This window comes from Narcine bancroftii, chromosome 4 (genome assembly GCF_036971445.1).
Source record: "Narcine bancroftii isolate sNarBan1 chromosome 4, sNarBan1.hap1, whole genome shotgun sequence".
NCBI lineage: Eukaryota > Metazoa > Chordata > Chondrichthyes > Torpediniformes > Narcinidae > Narcine > Narcine bancroftii.
In genome coordinates, this window is record NC_091472.1 from 176,634,563 (window position 1) to 176,653,647 (window position 19,085).

The following is a 19,085-nucleotide window of genomic DNA, read 5'->3' on the forward strand; positions in this document are numbered from 1 at the left end:
CATTCCCTCTCATTCTGTACCTTCCTCATCAGTTACTCTCTGAGAATCTATGTTTCTTTCAGGCGACCACCTTCAGTAAATCTGAAATGGTTTGAAATTTGTTTCTTGAATGGATTCATTTTGTTCAAGAATCAGTGCCCTTTCCAGTACTGCTTAAATAATTGAGTAAAATAAACTCTGTGCATCCTTCTCTACCCATTTGGGTAAAATTAATTGTTTGTATTGAAGGATTTGAAATCATTAAATTCAATTAACTGGATGCATTTCTAAGGAATTCCAGACATTTTCAGTGACATAAATCTTCAAAAAAGGACAAATTTACCGTACAAAAGTATTACATTAGGCACTTTTACACAGCTGCTGAGAAGCAGAAATTTTTCTGCTCCATTGGCAGTGTAAAAACATCGTCACTGAATTTATTTGCCAAATTCCATCCCTTGATTTTTCCACCAAGACCTCGACACATTTTTACGGAGCAGCTGCAGTCTAAATTCACTGCAGGCGCTCTGTGAGGAACTAGGCTAATGAATACAACGTTCCCCCCCTCTGACAAACTCCACAACACAGGAAGGTCGTGTAAAAGTGCTTCCTGTGTAAACGACCACTCTGGAGGTAAGTGTGCAAATTTTTTTTTAATGAAATTTTTCCTTTATTTCTGTGTAAAAATCATAATAGTGTATCAGTTGAAGTATCTTCTCAAGACATTATAAAGGAGCAAGCTCTGAATTTATAAATGATCCTACAAGTAGAAGCAACTAATTTTTCATCAGAGCGAAGCAAGTTATCTCAACCATTTGTGATTATTCACATTTGACAAAATGTGCAGAAAATACAATTCTCCATTGGTACAGCTTCACAGAATTCAAGTGAAAATTAAAAAATGGTAATTGCAATTCACCAGGCAAGTCATACTTGTACACCAACATATGAAACAAAAGTTGGCAGGCATAACGATCGGTTCTTTAAGATGCCACTCAAGATTCTCACTTCTGTCAGTTTGATCATTTTTCCTGAAGAACAATCAACTTTCTCCAGCGAGACTGAAGGTCACATGTGTTCAGCTATTATATCAGTTGAAAGCTGCGACTGTGGGCTGTCAGCTTCCATCAGATCGGAGAATTTATTTATTATTGTCACATGCACCGAGGCACAGTGGTGAGCTTTCCTTTGCATCCCATTCAAAAGTTAGCATTCACTATGCTCATCAAAGGAAAGGAAAGGAAGGGAGGGAAGGAAAGGTAGGGGGGGGAAGGGGAAGGAAGGGGAGGTGATGCACCATCCAAAAGACTGGAAGTTATGGAGAACTGATAGGCTTTTATTCACAATAGAATGGAGGCACATCCATGGTGGTCGACTGTCCTGAACTGTGGAGGGTGCTGTGGATTTATCCATGAGTCTGTGTGCACAGGCACAGTCAGACAATGGGTGTGCCCCGACAGATAAATATACAGACAATGGTTTACCACGTTCACCCCTCATTTTTAAAAAGGGTCCGGCAGGATTAAGTGCACTAGATACAATCTTAAGTTAAGTCTCTTGGCAGTCTGATTTGCTGCTGTGACTATCATAGTACCGGCTGTGACTATGGCACATTGATGGGGTCCCGCACAGCCCGGGATGCCTGTATGCAGTCGTTTGCGTTGGCTTGGTGGGTACATGGCATCAAGTCTGGCATGCCATCCATTGGGGCTGGGTTAACATGCTATGGCCCTGGTGCATAGCGAGAGGTGAAAGGGGTCGGGGGGGGGGGGGGGGGGGGATGATCAGTAATGGTTTCTGGGCGCCAGATCCCAAACAGTGTCCATGTTTTTATGCCCATCAGGGTATGCCACATAGGTGTATTAGGGGTTGGCGTGGAGGAGATGGACCCTTTCGACCAGTAGGTCGGACTTATGACTCCTCATGTTTCCGGAGTAGGATTTGCCCTGGGGAGATCCGCCATGCCAGCAGCGTGGTTCGTGAGGTGGACTTTCTAGGAAAGAAAAACATTGAGTTTCCTGGGCCAGTACAAGATATCATAATTGTAGATGGAAAATTCAATTTTCCATCTCAATATCTTGTTGCTTTTGATTTTACCTCGTTGCTGGTTATTGAACATGAACGCAACTGTATATTGGTCGGTTAGCAAGGTAAATCGTTTGCTGGCCAGGTAGTATCTCCAATGCCCTACCACCTCAACAATGGCTTGGGCCTCCTTCTTGAAAGAGGGGTGCTGAATTTCAGGGTCCTGGAAAAGAAAGTGATGGGTCTGCCCACCTGATTAAGTGTGACAGCCAGGGTGAAGTCAGATGCATCACTCTTCACCTGGAACAGGGTGGATTTGTCCATGGCATGCATCGTAGCCTTGGCAATGTCCGCCTTGACGAGGTTGAAGGCTGCATGAGCTTCTGGTGTTAGGGGAAAAGATGTGGATTTAATGAGGGGGGAGGGCCTTGTCTGCATAGTTGGGGACCCAGTGGGCATAGTAAGAGAAAAAGCCCAGGCAACTTTTCAGGACTTTAAGGCTGTGGGGGAGGGGAGTTCAAATAGCGGGCGCTTGTGGTCAGGGTCGGGGCCCAATGATTCAATGACACAGCCAAGGATGACAAGGCAGATTGTGCGAAATATGCATTTATCCTTATTGTACGTGACGTTGAGGAGTCTGGGGGTCTGGAGGAATTTTTGGGAATTTAGCATCATAGTCCGGCAGGTCATGGCCACAGATGGTGATGTTGTCCAATACGGGAATGTGGCCTGCAGCTCATACTGGCCTACCACGTGGTCCTTCTCCCACTGTAAGACTGAAATCCTGCTGGTGATGCTGAAGGTGACCCTTATGAAATGATGTAGGCAGCCAGCCATCTCAAAACCAGTATATTGGCGGTCCTCCGGGTGGATGGGAAGTTGATGATATACTGACTTTTAGGTCGATGGTGAAGAATGCCTGATATTGCCCAATTTGGTTCATGGTGGAGGGGCTGTGCATCCAGCTGTGTCTATCTGTTAATAGTCTGACTGTAATCGATAACCATTCTTCTTTTCGACCTGATCCTCGCCCCCACCACTTGTGCCCTCCAAGGGCTGGTGCTGACTTCAATGATCCCCTCATCGAGTAGCCGCTGTACCTCCCCCCCTAATAAAAGCCCTGTCCTCAGCACTGTACCATCTACTTTTGGTGGTGACTGGTTTACAGTCAAGGGTGAGGTTGACAAACAGAGGGTGGAGAGTCCAAAGGTCATGCACACTAGTCAGTTAGGTTGTTGGCTGAAGGCAGTAAAGGGGGAGGCTGAGGGGTAGTTGCCAGTGAAGCACAGTGGGCAGTTTAAAAACTGCTGGTTACAGACAGTGAGGGGGGGGGGAGATGGGGCCCATCATTTCCATTGTCGTGCTTTTAAGATGACATTGAAAGTCCAGTCCCAGTAGCGCAGCAGTGCATAGCTGCGACATCACTAGGAGTTTGAAGTTTTCATAGTCCATGTCCTGCACAGTCAGGGTTACTACACAGTAGCCAAGGACATCAGCTGTATAGGACTTTGAGGCCAAGGAGACCTTTTGGCTTCCTGGCCTTACCATGAGGGAGTAACGCTGCACCATTTTGGGGTGGATGAAGCTTTCCGTTCTCCCACTATCGAACAGGCAACTCATCACATGACCATTTGCCTGAATGTCTATCATTAATAAAGTGAGTTGATGAGGACTACCTTGGTCCAGCGTGATGGAGGCCCATGTCAGGTCATTGCACATCAATGCAGTGGAGTGTTCGTTTGTTTGATTGGAAGATGGGGTCATCCATGATGGCGGCACCCACAGCCCACATATGGCGTTGGTGGGTAGCGGTGGTTTGGATCTGTATACCTTCACGTAGTGCCCCTTCTTCTCACAGCTGGAGCAATCCCCATCTTTGACTGGGCAGCATTTCCTCGGGTGTTTGCCCAGGCTGCAGAAGTAGCACTTTGTGTGCTCATGGAGTACAGCAGCGGTGGTTGGGTCAGTGACGGGACGTGGTGTTTGATGCCCATGGAATAAATACAGCTGCCATGGTTGGATCGCTGGTGGGATGCGATGGTGGTGGCGTGTCCCAAGTTGGCAGCATCCGGGTCCACCACGAGGCAGCTGTGCTGTCGGACGAGTAGGCCTCCATATTCTGAAGGGCCACCTCAAGTGAGCCTGCCAATTTGACTACCCTCCGAAAGTTGAGCTCACTTTGCTCTAACAGTCTCTAATGGATGTAGTTGGACCTGATGCCTGTGACATAGATGTCACTAATCAGGTCCTCTATTTTCTCATGGCCATCATGACCTTGCATTCACGGGCCTGTCCAAGGGTTCGCAGGGCCCTGAGGTACATGATGCTTGATTCTTTGTCACTGTTTTCGGGTCTCTGGGAGATGTCTCATTTACCTTCCTCAGGTACTGGCCTTTCAAGATGTCCATTGCCTTCGGATATGACAAGGCGTCCCTGATCATCGAGTAGACCAGGGGCCTGACCCATGAATGCAGTACCTGTAGTTTGCTGTTCTCTGACCGAAAGATGGCTGATGATGTCTGCAGGAGTGCCTCGAAGCAGCGCAACCAGAATTCAAATTTGGAAGAGGCCTCAGGCAATTGAGGGTTGATATCCAGCTTCTCTATCCTGATGGCAGCAGCGAAAACAGAGTGTGTGCTGGGTGGTGTGGATCCTTCATGACTACTGCTGCCATCAGGAAGGAGGTAGCAGTGCCACAAAACTCACGCCACCAGGTTCAGGACAGCTGTTACCCCTCCACCATCAGACTCCTCAACGACAAACTCAATCAGGGACTCATTTAAGGACTTACTTTTGCACTTTATTATTTGTGGGGATTTTTCCTCTCTGTATTGCGCAGTCAGTTGTTTACATTTGTTGACATGTGTATATTGTGTACAGATTTTTTTTGCACTACCAATAAGTGGTAATTCTGCCTGGCCCTCATGAAAAAGAGTCTCAGGGTTGTATGTAATGTACATGTATGTACAGAGTACATGTATGTACTCTGTAAATAAATCTGAAATGTGAAATTTGAGAATTGCTGCATTCCTCCAACGTTTCTGTGTTTTTACTACAACCACAGCATCTGCAGATGTTTGTGTTTCAGTCCATAATGACGCTCCTTGGTTATACTGTGGTACCATTGACACAGTAATGTATTTGGCATTTCCCAGAAATATGATTTGTTCATGAAATTTGCAGATACGCTAAAACTGACACAAGTCCTATCACATAATATTTCTACAAAATGGCATGGGAAATATATTTAACCAGGTATACTTTGGCCTATTGGCATTTTTTTAAATGTAGCTAAGGATAAGTTATTAATAACTTGCAGAATTGCACATACAAATGTGAACCTATAGTAAGTTGCAGCCTCTTGGATGTTAATTCTGTGCAATCATTTATTTTAAAAATGCAAGACAGTGTTACAAAATTCACAGAACGATATCCATCCTATATCTGGAAAGCATCTGGTTTGGGTGATGCAGTGGCTAAAGTAATCCTCGGAAGTCGTGATTCAGGAGAAGAAAATGAAGAATTATGCTTTAATTACAAAACATACTGTGATTTCCATAACATGTATCCGTTAAGCTTATAGCATTGACAGACTAAGTGTGACTGCAAAGTGCTTTCAGGCACTGATTTATAAATGCAAGACGCTTCTTTAGTTTATTCCTTCCTTTTTGTAGACATTAAAAATCAATTGTTTTCTTTTGATTAACACAAGGCTGTTAGAAATATTTCTGAGCTATTCTGGAAAAAAAAGCAGAAGTTACCTCTAGAACGCAGTAGCGAGAGATATCGCAGAAGTCACGGACTCCAATTTCTGTCCCCATGTACCACCCATTGAAAGGACAAGCTGTAAACTCAAGGCCTCCAATATCCAGAAGCATGTTTGAAACAGCTGGCAGGCTATACCACTTCAGCTTCAGATCTTCAAACCATTGAAACCTAAATGGTTTGTTACAAAGGAAATAAAAGCAGCATAAGATTAATATATTCTGTTATAACTTGATTTATTGTTTTATTTAAGTAACATAACATAACAATTTACAGCACGGAAACAGGCCATTAGGCCCTTCTAGTCCGCACCGAAACCTTTTCTTTTGCATTTTTAATTTCTCTTCATCTACAATCTCAGTGCTTGGATCAAAGGTAAGCTTGTGACTTTCTCTAAACAACTGCAAAGCTCCTTGTAGCTTGCTGCTGGGAGTTATCTGAGATGACCTCCTACCACTCTTCCCTTTGTTAGAAGGCCCAGTGACCAGAAACCCATTTTATTTCTGTTCCACATGTCAAACTGTACATCAACAGGCAATCTATCTATTTATAGCAGGCCTAATAAAGGAAATGCAGAAGAATACCGTAGTCCGGCTAAATCGTCATAAATACATTTCAACATGATTTGAAGTAATAGCCTCTTTCAGGTGTTCCACTGAAGATCATGTGCCAGCAGTCGCAAGTGGGGGAGTGCAGCTGGCACGTTCAGGTGGCCGTGGAGAGGACGCCTTTCTATCACTTGAATGTGCCAGCTGATGGATGGCCGTCTACCAGTGAACCCCGGCTCCTTGGGACTGTGGCCTAGTCCCACCCACGCTGCCTTGACGTCATTTGCAGTGCATCAAGGCATCTGACAAACAATATTAAGACAAAATCAAACTCAGAGTTCAGCCAAAAAAAATTAATTAATGGTATATTTTGAGTTTGCATCTAGCGCATTTTTTATTTGCAGCTGTACAAATGAACTTCACCCTACATCCCTCAGGTACCCAATCAATTCTCATTTGAATAATTGGACTGTTGATCGTAACGCTGACCCACAGCAGTGATGTTCAGGAACATGTTTAAATACTCTTCTGTTTAAAACAAAACTCCAAAATCCTTTTAAATTCAACTGCTACTTTCATCCAATGTAGAATCGAGTGGTTCCCTCCTGTCTGAGTTTGATAGAAACTGATTTGCAATTGAAACACGCCTTACATTTAGGTTTAAAAAGTGGATGGTGAAATGATCACCTGGAGATTAGAGGAGATTGTTAATTCCTTGAGGATTTGATGCAGGAAGCAACACCTTCAGTGGAAAGACTGAGTTGGTGAATATCCTCAAATGTAATACGTGACAAAATACAGCTGCGCTTCAATGAGGTTCCCTTCAGATCAACTCGAATCTAACATGTTCATAAGGTTTTCAAGAGAATGGTGCACAACAATAAGGTGATGGGTTGTTTCAAAATAAGCAAATCTCCACTTGCAACGTAACTTTTGCTATTATCTGCCTGACTGTCTATTGAACGGGTCCTCAGTGAGGGAAGAGACGGTGCTGGATTCCCTAATTATTCCTTCATGCTAAGCTCTTTACGGCATTGAAAAGAGAGCATAGCAAATCCAACTAAAAGTGAGTTTGGTGATGAGGATGTAGTAGTTTATATAACTTTCAAAGTAAACTCTCAAATTGATTTCATGGCTGTTATATATATAGAATTTAGGTTAAAATGGCTTAAGTTAAAATGTGATGATTAATCATAAAAGGGGAAGCCAGAATAGACAGGGAGCTTACCATAAAAGTTCAGCTGGACAATGTTATAACAAACAGAGATCTTTCATGGTCACAAAGAGACATGTAGGAGCCAAAGATTGATAAAAGAGTGAAAAACAGAATTTAGTGTGTGCAGAGTTCGTAGTGTACTTGACTAACATGATAATTACAAATGCAAGTGTACTTAGAATGATTTTGCAAAAACTAACCAATTAAAACAGTGTTAAAGAGGAGGGGAAGGACAAGCAAAAAAGGTATAAAAATCAATGCACTGTATGTATCGGGGCTTAACTGGTGAGAAACCAGTTGAGTCCAACTCTGCAGACTTGTAAATAAAGCTTGTCGTGTCATCAGTTTTAAAGAGACTCATGTGTGAGAAGTTTTATTTCTGACAAATGGGGGCTCGTCCGGGATCTACACTCCAGCCGTGGGGGGAGGCGAGAAGAGGGACATCGGAGGTGGTGCACCCCGCTGAGTTCAGCGGCTCCTAGTCCCTTGCTCGTCGCTTCGGGCGGCTTGAGCGAGTGGTATCCGGACAAGGTGACACGACAAGACGGAGAGGAGAAGGGTGACGGTTCAATCCCCGGGAAGACACCGGTAAGTGACGACTTACGATTGTGGTGTGGGGATTGGGTAACAGGTGTAACGGGATACACCTGTTTGGATAAAAACCTAACGGAATAGATTAAGTATAGATCTTTTGTCGTTGTGTGAGGACCCTGTCGCGGGACTCTAGGATAGACCCCAGGGAAACCTCGGCGGTAACCGAAGGAGGGACAGCACCTCCGACGAAGTGCCGAGAAGAGAGGGGTCAACCCCAGGAAAACCTCAGCGGTAACCGAAGGAGGGACAGCACCTCCGACGAGGCGTCTGAGTGGAAGGGAGTAGGGTCCAGAGCGAGAGGGTCCTCAGCAACGATAAACAGATCTAGGTGGGAAAATGGGAGGATCAAAATCTAAGGGCTCGTCTGAAAATTCAGGACAATTCCTGGGAGTACCCCTTGACAGCCCTTTGGGGAGAATGTTTGAAAATTGGGATAGTAAAAGATATCGGGACAAAAACAAGAAAAAGATGGTCCAATATTGTCTCCTTTGGTCAAAACAACCTATTAAAGGTTCCTCGGTCTGGTGGCCGAAATTTGGATCTGATGAGGATTGGGTTAGACAAGCATTAAACATATATGTAAATTCGAGACCAAAGGTGAATCAAGAAGAGTCAGCATATGCATTTTGTTGGGTTCCCTGGCCAGGATCCTTAACAGAATGTTTTAAATTGAGAGTGGCAGGAGAAAAGAAATGGGAACCTCTGGACAACCTTCCCCCTCCTTATATTCCCCCGGTGCCTACTGCGCCCGAGGAAAGCTTATTACCGGAGGGGAAAGGTGATGAATCTGATTGCCCCGAAGGGGGCCGGGATAAAAAGGATGAATTAAGGGAGTCGGACCCTAAACTTCCACCGGTAAACCGACCCTGGACAAGATCCCAGACTGGTCCAGGACCATCAAAGTTTTCAATAAGCCTAAATCCCCTGAGGGAAGTTCCTATGGGAGGACCGGGAGGGGGAACGAGATATGTGAATGTTCCCCTAACTAGAACAGAGGTGCGGGGATTTAAGAAAGAAATGAAAAAGTTATTGGAAGATCCTATAGGACTGGCCGAACAGCTCGACCAATTCCTGGGACCAAACACATATACGTGGGAAGAGATGCAGGCAATAATGGGAACATTATTCTCACCCCAGGAGAGGCAGATGATTCGACGGGCTGCCCTCCTCATGTAGGAATATGAACAACCTGGGGACTCCAGACCCCATGAACAAAAATATCCCTTAAATGAACCCAGGTGGGACAAACGAACACCCGAGGGATTGGCAAGTATGAGACAATATAGAGAGTGGACAATTAAAGGGATACGGGAGGCTGTGCCAAAGGGTCACAATTTCACCAAGGCATTTGGGAACCACCAGGGGAAAGACGAGTCCCCTACTGATTTTTTGGAGAGGGTGAGAAAGAATGTCCAACAGTATGCGGGCGTGGACCCTAGTACACCAATGGGTGAACAGCTTATTCGAATTGAATTTGTTTCCAAATCATGGCAGGACATTAGAAAGAAACTAGAAAAGGAGGAGGACTGGAGCGAAAAACCCCTAAGCGACCTGTTAAAAAAGGCGCAAAAAGTATATGTGCAGAGAGAAGAAGAAGATCAAAAGAGGGCGACAAAGGTTATGGTACAGACTATCCGACAGATGAATGCCGAATCCAGAGGGGAAAGAAAACAAAACCTTCCTCTAAACAATCCAAGATATCCAAGAGAGGGAAGACCCCGGAGGTTCGTTAAGTGCTATTACTGCAATGAGGAAGGACACTTTAAGAGGGAATGCCCCCGATATAAGAGGGAATTGCGTGCCCTCGAACTTATGGAAGAAGATTAGGGGGGTCAGGGGTTCCAAATGTTGGGGACCAAGTATAAGAGGGAACCCCTGGTAAAACTAAAAATTGGTCCCAAGGGAGAAGAGGTGGTGTTTATGGTGGACACAGGAGCGGAACGAAGTAGTGTAATAACTGTGCCAATAGGGACTGAACCTGTAAAAAGTAATTTGAAAATTTCTGGGATAGAAGGGGCTCCCAGAATGGTATCAATAATTCCCCAAGTAACAGTGAAACTGGAAGAAAGAGAAGGGGTACAAGACCTCTTGTTGTTACCGTCGGCTGGATTTAACCTCCTAGGAAGGGACTTACAGGCTCCCCTAGGTTTGGGTGCTCTCCCTGTGGACGGAGAAGTGCGAGTCCACCTCTGTGCTCCAATGAGAAGTTCCAATGAGAAGTTACACTCCACACTCGAAATTGCCTGTCCCTTTAAGACAGCCGGACTTAGTTCGAGTCCATCCAAATAACCATGTAAGTTTCGGTAATGTAATTGGGGGAGATAACCTTTTTGTAGATCTGGCAACTAAAATTGCAGGAACTTTTAATGTAACCAATTGTTGGGTCTGCGGGGGTCCACTTCAGCACGAGATTAATTTATCATGAGACGTTTCTCTTCCCCGAGTTAAAATCCCCATTCATATATATATAATACACACATTTTAAAGAGAGAAAGGGGTGGATTGTTATATATATAGAAATTAGGTTAAAATGGCTTAAGTTAAAATGTGATGATTAATCATAAAAGGGGAAGCCAGAATAGACAGGGAGCTTACCATAAAAGTTCAGCTGGACAATGTTATAACAAACAGAGATCTTTCATGGTCACAAAGAGACATGTAGGAGCCAAAGATTGATAAAAGAGTGAAAAACAGAATTTAGTGTGTGCAGAGTTCGTAGTGTACTTGACTAACATGATAATTACAAATGCAAGTGTACTTAGAATGATTTTTCAAAAACTAACCAATTAAAACAGTGTTAAAGAGGAGGGGAAGGACAAGCAAAAAAGGTATAAAAATCAATGCACTGTATGTATCGGGGCTTAACTGGTGAGAAACCAGTTGAGTCCAACTCTGCAGACTTGTAAATAAAGCTTGTCGTGTCATCAGTTTTAAAGAGACTCATGTGTGAGAAGTTTTATTTCTGACAATGGCTTTTCCTGAGAATGATCAGAAAATGATTTTTAGTATGTTAACACAGCAAACAGTCTATCTCTTTCTCTCTAACACACACACACACACACACACACACACACACACACACACACACACACACACACTCATACACACACACACCCCCAGACACACACACACACACACACACACACACACACACACACACACACACACACACACACACACACACACACACACACACACACCAGAACGAATGAGGCTGAATGAAGAAAATCTGGGTCCTAATGGCCTTACTGCAAGTAGCTGAAGGAAAGAACATAAAGGATTTGGGTTTCATACAAATATTGATAACGAAATAGACAGGAACAGAACTACTGAATCGTCTTGTCAAGAGGCTGACTGTTTACTCAGGTACCTTCAACCCGGACATGGTTCATTCAGCAGTCCCTGAAATAGGGATCTAAGATAACATCCCACAGCGAGAGTGCCCCATTGTCTGAGGTGATGCCTTTGAGTTGAAACGATAAATGTCCTTAGCGACTTGCCAATATTTGTCTATCTTACAACGTCAGTAAAATAACTGATTGCTCATGACCCTATTGTCGTCAATGGGAAACTTCCTGTGTGCATCTTGGTGATCACCATTCCTAAAATGCTTTTAGTAAACACAGTTCAAGTGTCTTTAATTAACAACACAATGCTTTGGAGTATCTTGATGTTCTATTAAAGTTTTAAAGTAATATTGCGTCTGCAGACTTTCTTGTTTAACTTACAGTGTGCTGTGCTAAAATTAAAAAAAACCCAAGGAAACCCAGAGTCGATGGCTGACATCATCAGCCTGCCCCCTGGCAGTTCCGAGCAGGATATTACACCTACTGGAGAAGGGTTAGGTAAGTAGACCTCCTGGCCGGGTACTCCAGTTTCAGATGGCCACCCAACAGCCGCACAGGAGTACAATGTGCGGCTTTACAGTCGGATATTGTGGCCATCTGAAAGTGCTTAATATCAATGCTCTTGGCAAACAAATGTTCATGAACAGGAATTAACAGTAATATTTATCAAACGCATCCATCAGAGAGTGTAGCAACCAATGAGGATGCAAAGCGAGGTGGTAAAGCAGGCTGCAAGGAGGAGGCAAAGATGCTTCAAGTGGATGTAGACATGTTCAATGGCTGAGGATGTGCCAGATGGAACTGCAATATGGAAAAATATGAGGACATCCACTTTAATTATAAAAATGGAAAACAGGATTTTAAAAAAAAATTGAGATATTAAAAGGTTTTAAGTTTTCAAAGTCTTTGTACAATTGCTTAAAGTTCATGTGCAGAATTAGCAAACAATTAGTAAAGCAAGTAGTACACTGGTCTTCACAGCAAAAGGATTTATACGCAAACATAGAGATGTCTTGCTATAATTATATAAGGCCCTGGTGACATCTCATCTGGAATATTGTGCATGGGCCTGATGTCCCAACCCAATTAATTCCTGGCACGGCATAAGAAGAGATTAATCAGACTGGGTTTATATTCTTTTGAGTTCAGAAGAATGAGAGGTACAAAATTCTTACAGGATTTTACATAGAGTTGATGTTTGGAATCAGGGGTTAAAGTCTCAAAATCACGCTGGGGAGGTAGTTAATCTTTAGAATTCACTTCGCAAATGGGCTGTGGAGAATCAGCAGAGATGGATCCATTTTTAAATATCAAAGAATCAAGATATATAGGGTGAGAGCAGGAAAATGACACTGGGTAAAATATAAGATATGATATTATTAAGTGACACAAGGGTATTCCTGCTTTAATTCCTAATGTTCTTATAATTTTCATTTCTATTAATGGGACCTATGCAATTTGTGAACTGGAAGCAATTAAATAAAATGTTATAAATTGCTGTTCTCAACAGAATTCTATATAATACTTACTTGGGGTGACGGAGGGATACTTCCAAGATTAGTTCAGGAGGAATCTCAAATTGCTCAGGGTCATTTCCATTGGCTTGAAGCAAAAGAGGGAGGACATCAAAGTGACCTTTTGGCCCCTTCCAACCTTGTTGCAAACAAATCTGTATTAAAAATAGTCAACATTAGAATTACAACTTTTGAATATTCAATGATCATAATTAGGAATGAACACTGCAAGTTGAAACAGAGACCTCGGTTAATTCCAGTGAAGCAGGATCTCCGATGATGGAGCCGTCTGGTTCCTTATATCCAGCGTATTTTATCAACTGGCTGTTCCAGATTCTGAAATCATGCTTTCCATCTGTTCTTTGTGGGAATATTGTGATTGCAGATCTGTAAGATCATTAGTTTCACAAATAATGAGATAAGGTCATCGATATCCACTAAACGAAGGATTTTCCAAAATGAAATGTTCTGAGCAAATCTCCAAATTTTAACTGTAAATAATTAATATGTCAGGTGCCATCTACGTCTTAAAATCCTGCTTACCCTCAATACATTTAGTGAACAGAAAATAGATTATGTATTGTAGAGTGTGTTTCATCTATTATTTTTGACAGGAATTTTAACTCTGTATTTACTGATCTCGTCATACAATAGATGACATGATTTTTTTATCAGCTTTTGCCCTGTCACCCATCCCATGAACATCTCATTATTCAGGCCCTTGTTCTTTCTCTAGGAAATTAAATCAAGTGTGGGAGATTATTTACAAGAGAAACTGGGGCAGGAGGATCATTTTTCCTGATCCATATACTCCATTTTCATCCTGTGCAAAACCACCAGACAAAAATTGACAAAAAATGGGTGTCCACAAATCCCCAATTGAGCAAAGCAAAATGATCTTCAAAAACTTGCACTTAGGGCCTGAGGTCAATTAAGATTTTGCTAGGAAATTAATAAAACTGCAAGATGGTCTCAGTTGAAAAATGAAGTAATACTCCAGGAAAAGCAGCTGCCAGTGTTAATATTGTGTACTGCTCAGTTGTTGAGTCCTGGAGTAGAAAGCAGAGAATTCTGGCTGGAAGTTGCAGTGGGTTCATTCAGTTGTTCATCCTTCAGAGTGAGATATTTCGGATGTGAGAGAGAACAGGAGATGAGAATGCTTCAAATGTTGTACCTGCTAGGCCATACATTGTCACGTGCAATAGGAAGAAAAATCAGAGAGGTATCAGTCTGTTAAGATTATTTACTTTTTACAAGTTAAAGAGTTCCTTGGCATGCATATAAAGGATGACCTATCTGGGTCTTACAACAGCTCCTGAATAGTCAGGAAAGCACAGCAGTGCCCACACTTTGTAAGGAGGCAGATGAAGAGCAAGGCTACTGGCCCTAATCTGGACAATCTTTCACAGGAGAGCAATCAAGAGTGTCCTGCCTGGCTGCACATTATGTGTAAAGCATCAGACCGGAGCTCTTTACAAAGGTTCATTATGACAGCTGAGAGGATCATGGGGGCCTCCTTTTCTTCTAGAAGACCATTTCCATCCAGCGCATATTATCTGTAACCCACCATCATCAAGAAGGAGGTACAGGTGCATAAAACTCAAGATTTCCAAGGTGGGAAATATTCTTCCCACAGGCTGCAAGATTGACGAACAGCATCCGGTAACAGAGTAAATCATCTCAAAATATGCATATATATTTCTTTGATTAGTTATGTGATTATTATGTGCTGCCTATGTGTATATTTGTGTGTGCACCATGGACTGGAGAGATGTTTTTATGTCGGGTTGTTCAAAGTTCAAACCAGATTTATTCTCAGAGTACATAATGACATTACACACAACCTGTTTTTTCTGCTGGCCAGGCAGAAATTCTAATTATCGGTAACTGTATACTGTACTCAAGAAGGAAGAAATGTAAACAAACTGGTTTGGCAGATACAGAAATATAAATATTCAGTAATAAATTATGAGCAAAGTGAGCACCCCTATATGAGTCTCTGAATAAGTCTTGTCCAAGAGTGGGATGATTGAGGGGCAGCAGCTGTTCCTGAACCTGGAAGTGAGAGTCTTTTGGCACCTCTACCTCTTTCCTGATGGTAGCCTCGAGAACAGAGCAGGCACTGGCTGGTGTGGATCTTTAACGATTGGCGATGCTCTCTGATGGCAGCGTTCGATGTAGATAGTCTCGAGGATGAGGAGAGTTTCTCCTGTGATGTCCTGGGCTCTGTCTGCTACCTTTTGCAGGGCTTTCTAATCAGAGGTATGGGTGCCCCCATACCAGGCCATTTTGCAGCCAGTCAGCACACTTTCCACTGCACACCAGTAGAAGTTTGCCAAGGTTTCTGATGACAAACCTCCACAAACACCGGAGGAAGTAGAGACGCTGACATGCTTTCTTCATGAAGACATTAGTATGTAGGGCCCACCAGGAAAGGTCCTCCAAGATAGTGACTCCAGGAATTTAAAATTTGCCCACTGTGATGATATGTATATACTGCTGCTGTTCTGTACATAAGTGGCTGGCCCGCCCACTGATGACTCGACCTCCTGTAACCCCCTCCCTCCCGTGACCTGGCCATAAAGGTCGACCTCCCAGCCCCCTTCCATTCATTCCGGCACGTGGAGTTGGGCCAGCTAAAATCTAATGTGTATTAAAGCCTATCGTTCCTCACTCAGCCTTTGGAGTCATTGATAGTGGAAATTAATTTAATACATATTAATTTTCCACACGGGATGGACAAGCTGCTGAGGCCTGATAGACTCAAAATCGACATCTGGAGCTGCCGAATGGTACAAGCCTGCTTCACAAACTTTCTTGAAGTCGTAGCAGTCCTGGTGGACTCGGATGGAAAGTAACTCAAGGTCCTGCAAGCTAGAGTTGGCCACCAAGCGTACTTGGTGATCAGGAGCTGCACGACCTACCCAGAGGCCATGGCTGAGCTCCACATCCTCTACCGACCCCAGGTGAATGAAGTGTACTCATGGGCTCAAGGAGACAGCAACCCGGTGAGTTCATGCACTGTACGATTTGGGGAGAGACAATATGGTCAACAAAATATCCCAGTACAAAGTGTACTCCATGATTGACCAGACGTTGGCATACCACCACTCCCCCTTCCGGGGGACCGCAAATATACCGCCTTCGAAGCAGATGGCAGACTATCACTTCCTCAGGGTCCCCTTTGGAGTCACCAATGGAGTCTCAGTGTTCCAAAGGGAGATGGATCGGATGTAGACAGTCAAAAACTGACAGCGACATTCCTCTACCTTGAAAATGTCACCATCTGCAGCCATGACCAGCAGGACCATGACGCAAACCTGGCGAAATTTCTCAGCACAGCAAAGTCCTTGAATCTGACTTATAACAAGGAGAAGTGTGTGTTTAAAACCACTTTCCTGGCCCTCCTTGGATGCATCGTGGCACATGGTGTCATTGCCCCCAACTCCGACCATATGTGTCCCCTAATGGAACTCCCAATACCACACAACCTCAAGGTGCTGAAACAGTGCCTGGGGTTCTTTTCTTACTGTGTCCAATTATGCCGATATGGCCAACCCCTTATCGGCAGGTGGTATTCAGTCAAATCAAAGGAGACATCGCTAAAGCCACGATGCATGTTGTGAAAGAATCCATCCCATTCCAGGTGGAGAGTGATGCCTCCGACTTCGCACTGGTTGCCAGTCTCAAACAGGTGGGCAGACCAGTAGCATTTTTTTCCCACACCCTCCACAGCCCCGAGTCACGACACTCCTCAGTTGAGAAGGAAGCACAGGCAATCATTAAGGCCATGCGCCACTGGTGTTACTACTGGTCAGGAAAAATGGCCGGGAAAAGATTGGACCAAAGGGCCGTCGCCTTCATGTTTAACATGAAGCTGCGGGGTAAAATCAAAACTGATAAAATCCTGAGGTGGAGAATCGAACTCTCCACCTATAACTATGATATCCTGTAACAGCCAGGCAAACTCAACGATCCCCCAGATGCCAACATGCATTTTGACTGCCTCCAGTCCCTCCACGATGACCTCTGCCACCCTGGAATCATGAGGTTGTTCCACTTAATAAAAGCACACAACATTCCGTACTCCATTGAGGATGTCAGGTCCCTGACCAGGCATTGTTGGGTCTGCATGTTCTTCAGGCCTGACAAGGCACACCTCATCAAGGCCACGTTCCCCTTCGAATGACTGAGTGTCGATTTCAAGGGACCCCTCCCCTCGACCAATAGGAATGTCTATTTCCTCAACGTCATAGACGAGTTCTCCAGATTCCTGTTTGCCATCCCCTGTCCAGACACGACCTCTGCCACAGTTATCAGGACACTCCACAGCATATTCACCCTCTTCAGGTACCCAGATTATATCCATAGTGATCGGGGGTTCTTGTTCATGAGCAACAAGCTGCGGCAGTACCTATTGGCTAGAGGCATAGCCACTAGTAGGACCACAAGCTATAATATGAGAGGAAATGGCCAGGTGGAGCGAGAAAACACCATCATTTGGAAGGCGATCCTCCTGGCCCTTAAGTCAAGAGGCCTGATGGTGTCTCACTGGCAGGAAGACCTGCCAGAGGGGCTCCATTCCACCGATCCCTCCTATGCACTGCTATGCACATGAACCCATGTTTTCCTTCCCCAGGAGGTCGGCGACTGGAACCACTCTGTTGCCCTGACTCTCATCTCCAGGGCCCGTCCTGCTGAGGAAACATGTGAGGGGCCATAAGACTGACCCGTTGGTCAAAGAGGTGCAGCTCCTGCATGCAAATCCACAATACGTATGGCCCTGATAGCCATGAGGACAGTCCCCGTCCAGGACCTGGCACATGCCAGAGACACCCATCTATCACCAACCCCGGCCACTACATACACACCCATTGGCCCCTACAGGGACTTTGTACAGGCTATCAAACCACCCCCCCCCCCCACCCACCCCAGTCACACACACCACATCTCCATGACCCGACCTGCTGAGCCGACCACCACAACTCCCCCCACAAACAACCAAACACCACCCCCTACAGTGACAACTTTTCCCCCTCCAAGACACCCGACCAGCCACGGAGCCGACCAGTACACCCCCGGCGCAGCTGCGCAGGTCACAGAGGCAGAGGAAGTCACCTGACCAGCTGAACCTTTAGGGCTGGGTCTTGTTTTATTTAAAGAGGGGGTGAATGTAGTGATATGTATATATGTATATACTGCTGCTACTCTGTACATAAGTAGCTGGCCCGCCCACTGATGACTTGACCCCATGCAACCATTCTCCCCATTATCTGGCCATAAAAGTTGACCTTCCTGCCCCCTTCCATTCATACAAGCATATGGAGTTGGGCCAGCCAAAATGTAATGTCCATTAAAGCCTATGTTCCTCACTCAGTCTTTAGAGTCATTGGTAGTGCGTATCACTCACCCTCTCCACCTCTGATCCCCCAATGAGAAGAATAAGTCCAGGATTCAATTGCACACTAGGGTAATGAGGCCCAGGTTTGGAGTTTGCTGATTAGTTTTGAGGGGATGATGGTATTGAATGGCAAATTGTAAGTATAAAGTGTGTCCTGATGTATGCATCTTTGCCATCCAGGTGTTCCAGGGCTTTGGTAGAGCCAGTGAGATGCTGTTGCTACAGTAGGCAAATTGTCGCCACTCAGACAGGAGTTGATGTGCTTCAACAGCAGCCATTCAAAACACTTCATCATTGTGGATGTGAGAGCCACTGGTCGATATTCATTTCTACAGGTGACCCTTGGGCACTGGTACAATTGGGTACCACAAACTGTCAGAGTAAGATGTTGAAGATATCTGTGAATACTCTACCCAGTTGGTTGGAACAGGCTTTCAATACTTGGCCAGGTATTCCATCCGGACCAGATGCTTTCCTTGGATTCACATAATCTGCAGATACTAACAGTAGATTGTATATATACAATCAAATGATAATAGACGAACTTAAAAATAATAGAAAAATCTATTGGGAGTAATAGACATTACAGAAATTTAAATGCATTAAACAATTCATTTATTAACAATCGTAGTCCCATTTTTTTTCCAAGGTATGAAACCTAAGCATATTGATTAGAAAACCGGATTGGAAATTCTA

General features: G+C 44.2%; 1 protein-coding gene and 2 long non-coding RNA genes across 6 annotated transcripts in view; 2 read left to right on the forward strand and 1 right to left on the reverse strand.

Moving 5' to 3' along the window:
* Positions 1-5,966, forward strand: part of LOC138761272 (uncharacterized) — a 39,018-nt gene extending 33,052 nt beyond the window's left edge. Inside the window, exon 3 of the long non-coding RNA XR_011356230.1 lies at positions 5,717-5,966. This is a non-coding gene — a long non-coding RNA (uncharacterized lncRNA). The remainder of the gene's footprint in view (positions 1-5,716) is intronic.
* Positions 1-19,085, reverse strand: part of nos1 (nitric oxide synthase 1 (neuronal)) — a 110,665-nt gene that overhangs the window by 60,274 nt on the left and 31,306 nt on the right. For all 3 annotated transcript variants that reach the window (XM_069933133.1, XM_069933134.1, XM_069933135.1), the window contains 3 exons: positions 13,234-13,375; positions 13,004-13,143; positions 5,766-5,940 (listed from right to left, as the gene is read on the reverse strand). In XM_069933133.1, coding sequence (XP_069789234.1) covers positions 5,766-5,940; positions 13,004-13,143; positions 13,234-13,375 — 457 coding nt within the window. The remainder of the gene's footprint in view (positions 1-5,765; positions 5,941-13,003; positions 13,144-13,233; positions 13,376-19,085) is intronic.
* On the forward strand, positions 7,459-19,051 carry LOC138761271 (uncharacterized). 2 transcript variants are annotated; one of them, XR_011356228.1, is made up of 4 exons: positions 7,459-8,121; positions 11,858-11,972; positions 14,398-15,996; positions 18,570-19,051. It is a non-coding gene; the product is annotated as an uncharacterized lncRNA (long non-coding RNA). The 2 variants fall into 2 exon arrangements; XR_011356229.1 differs by having other exon boundaries at positions 14,398-14,650.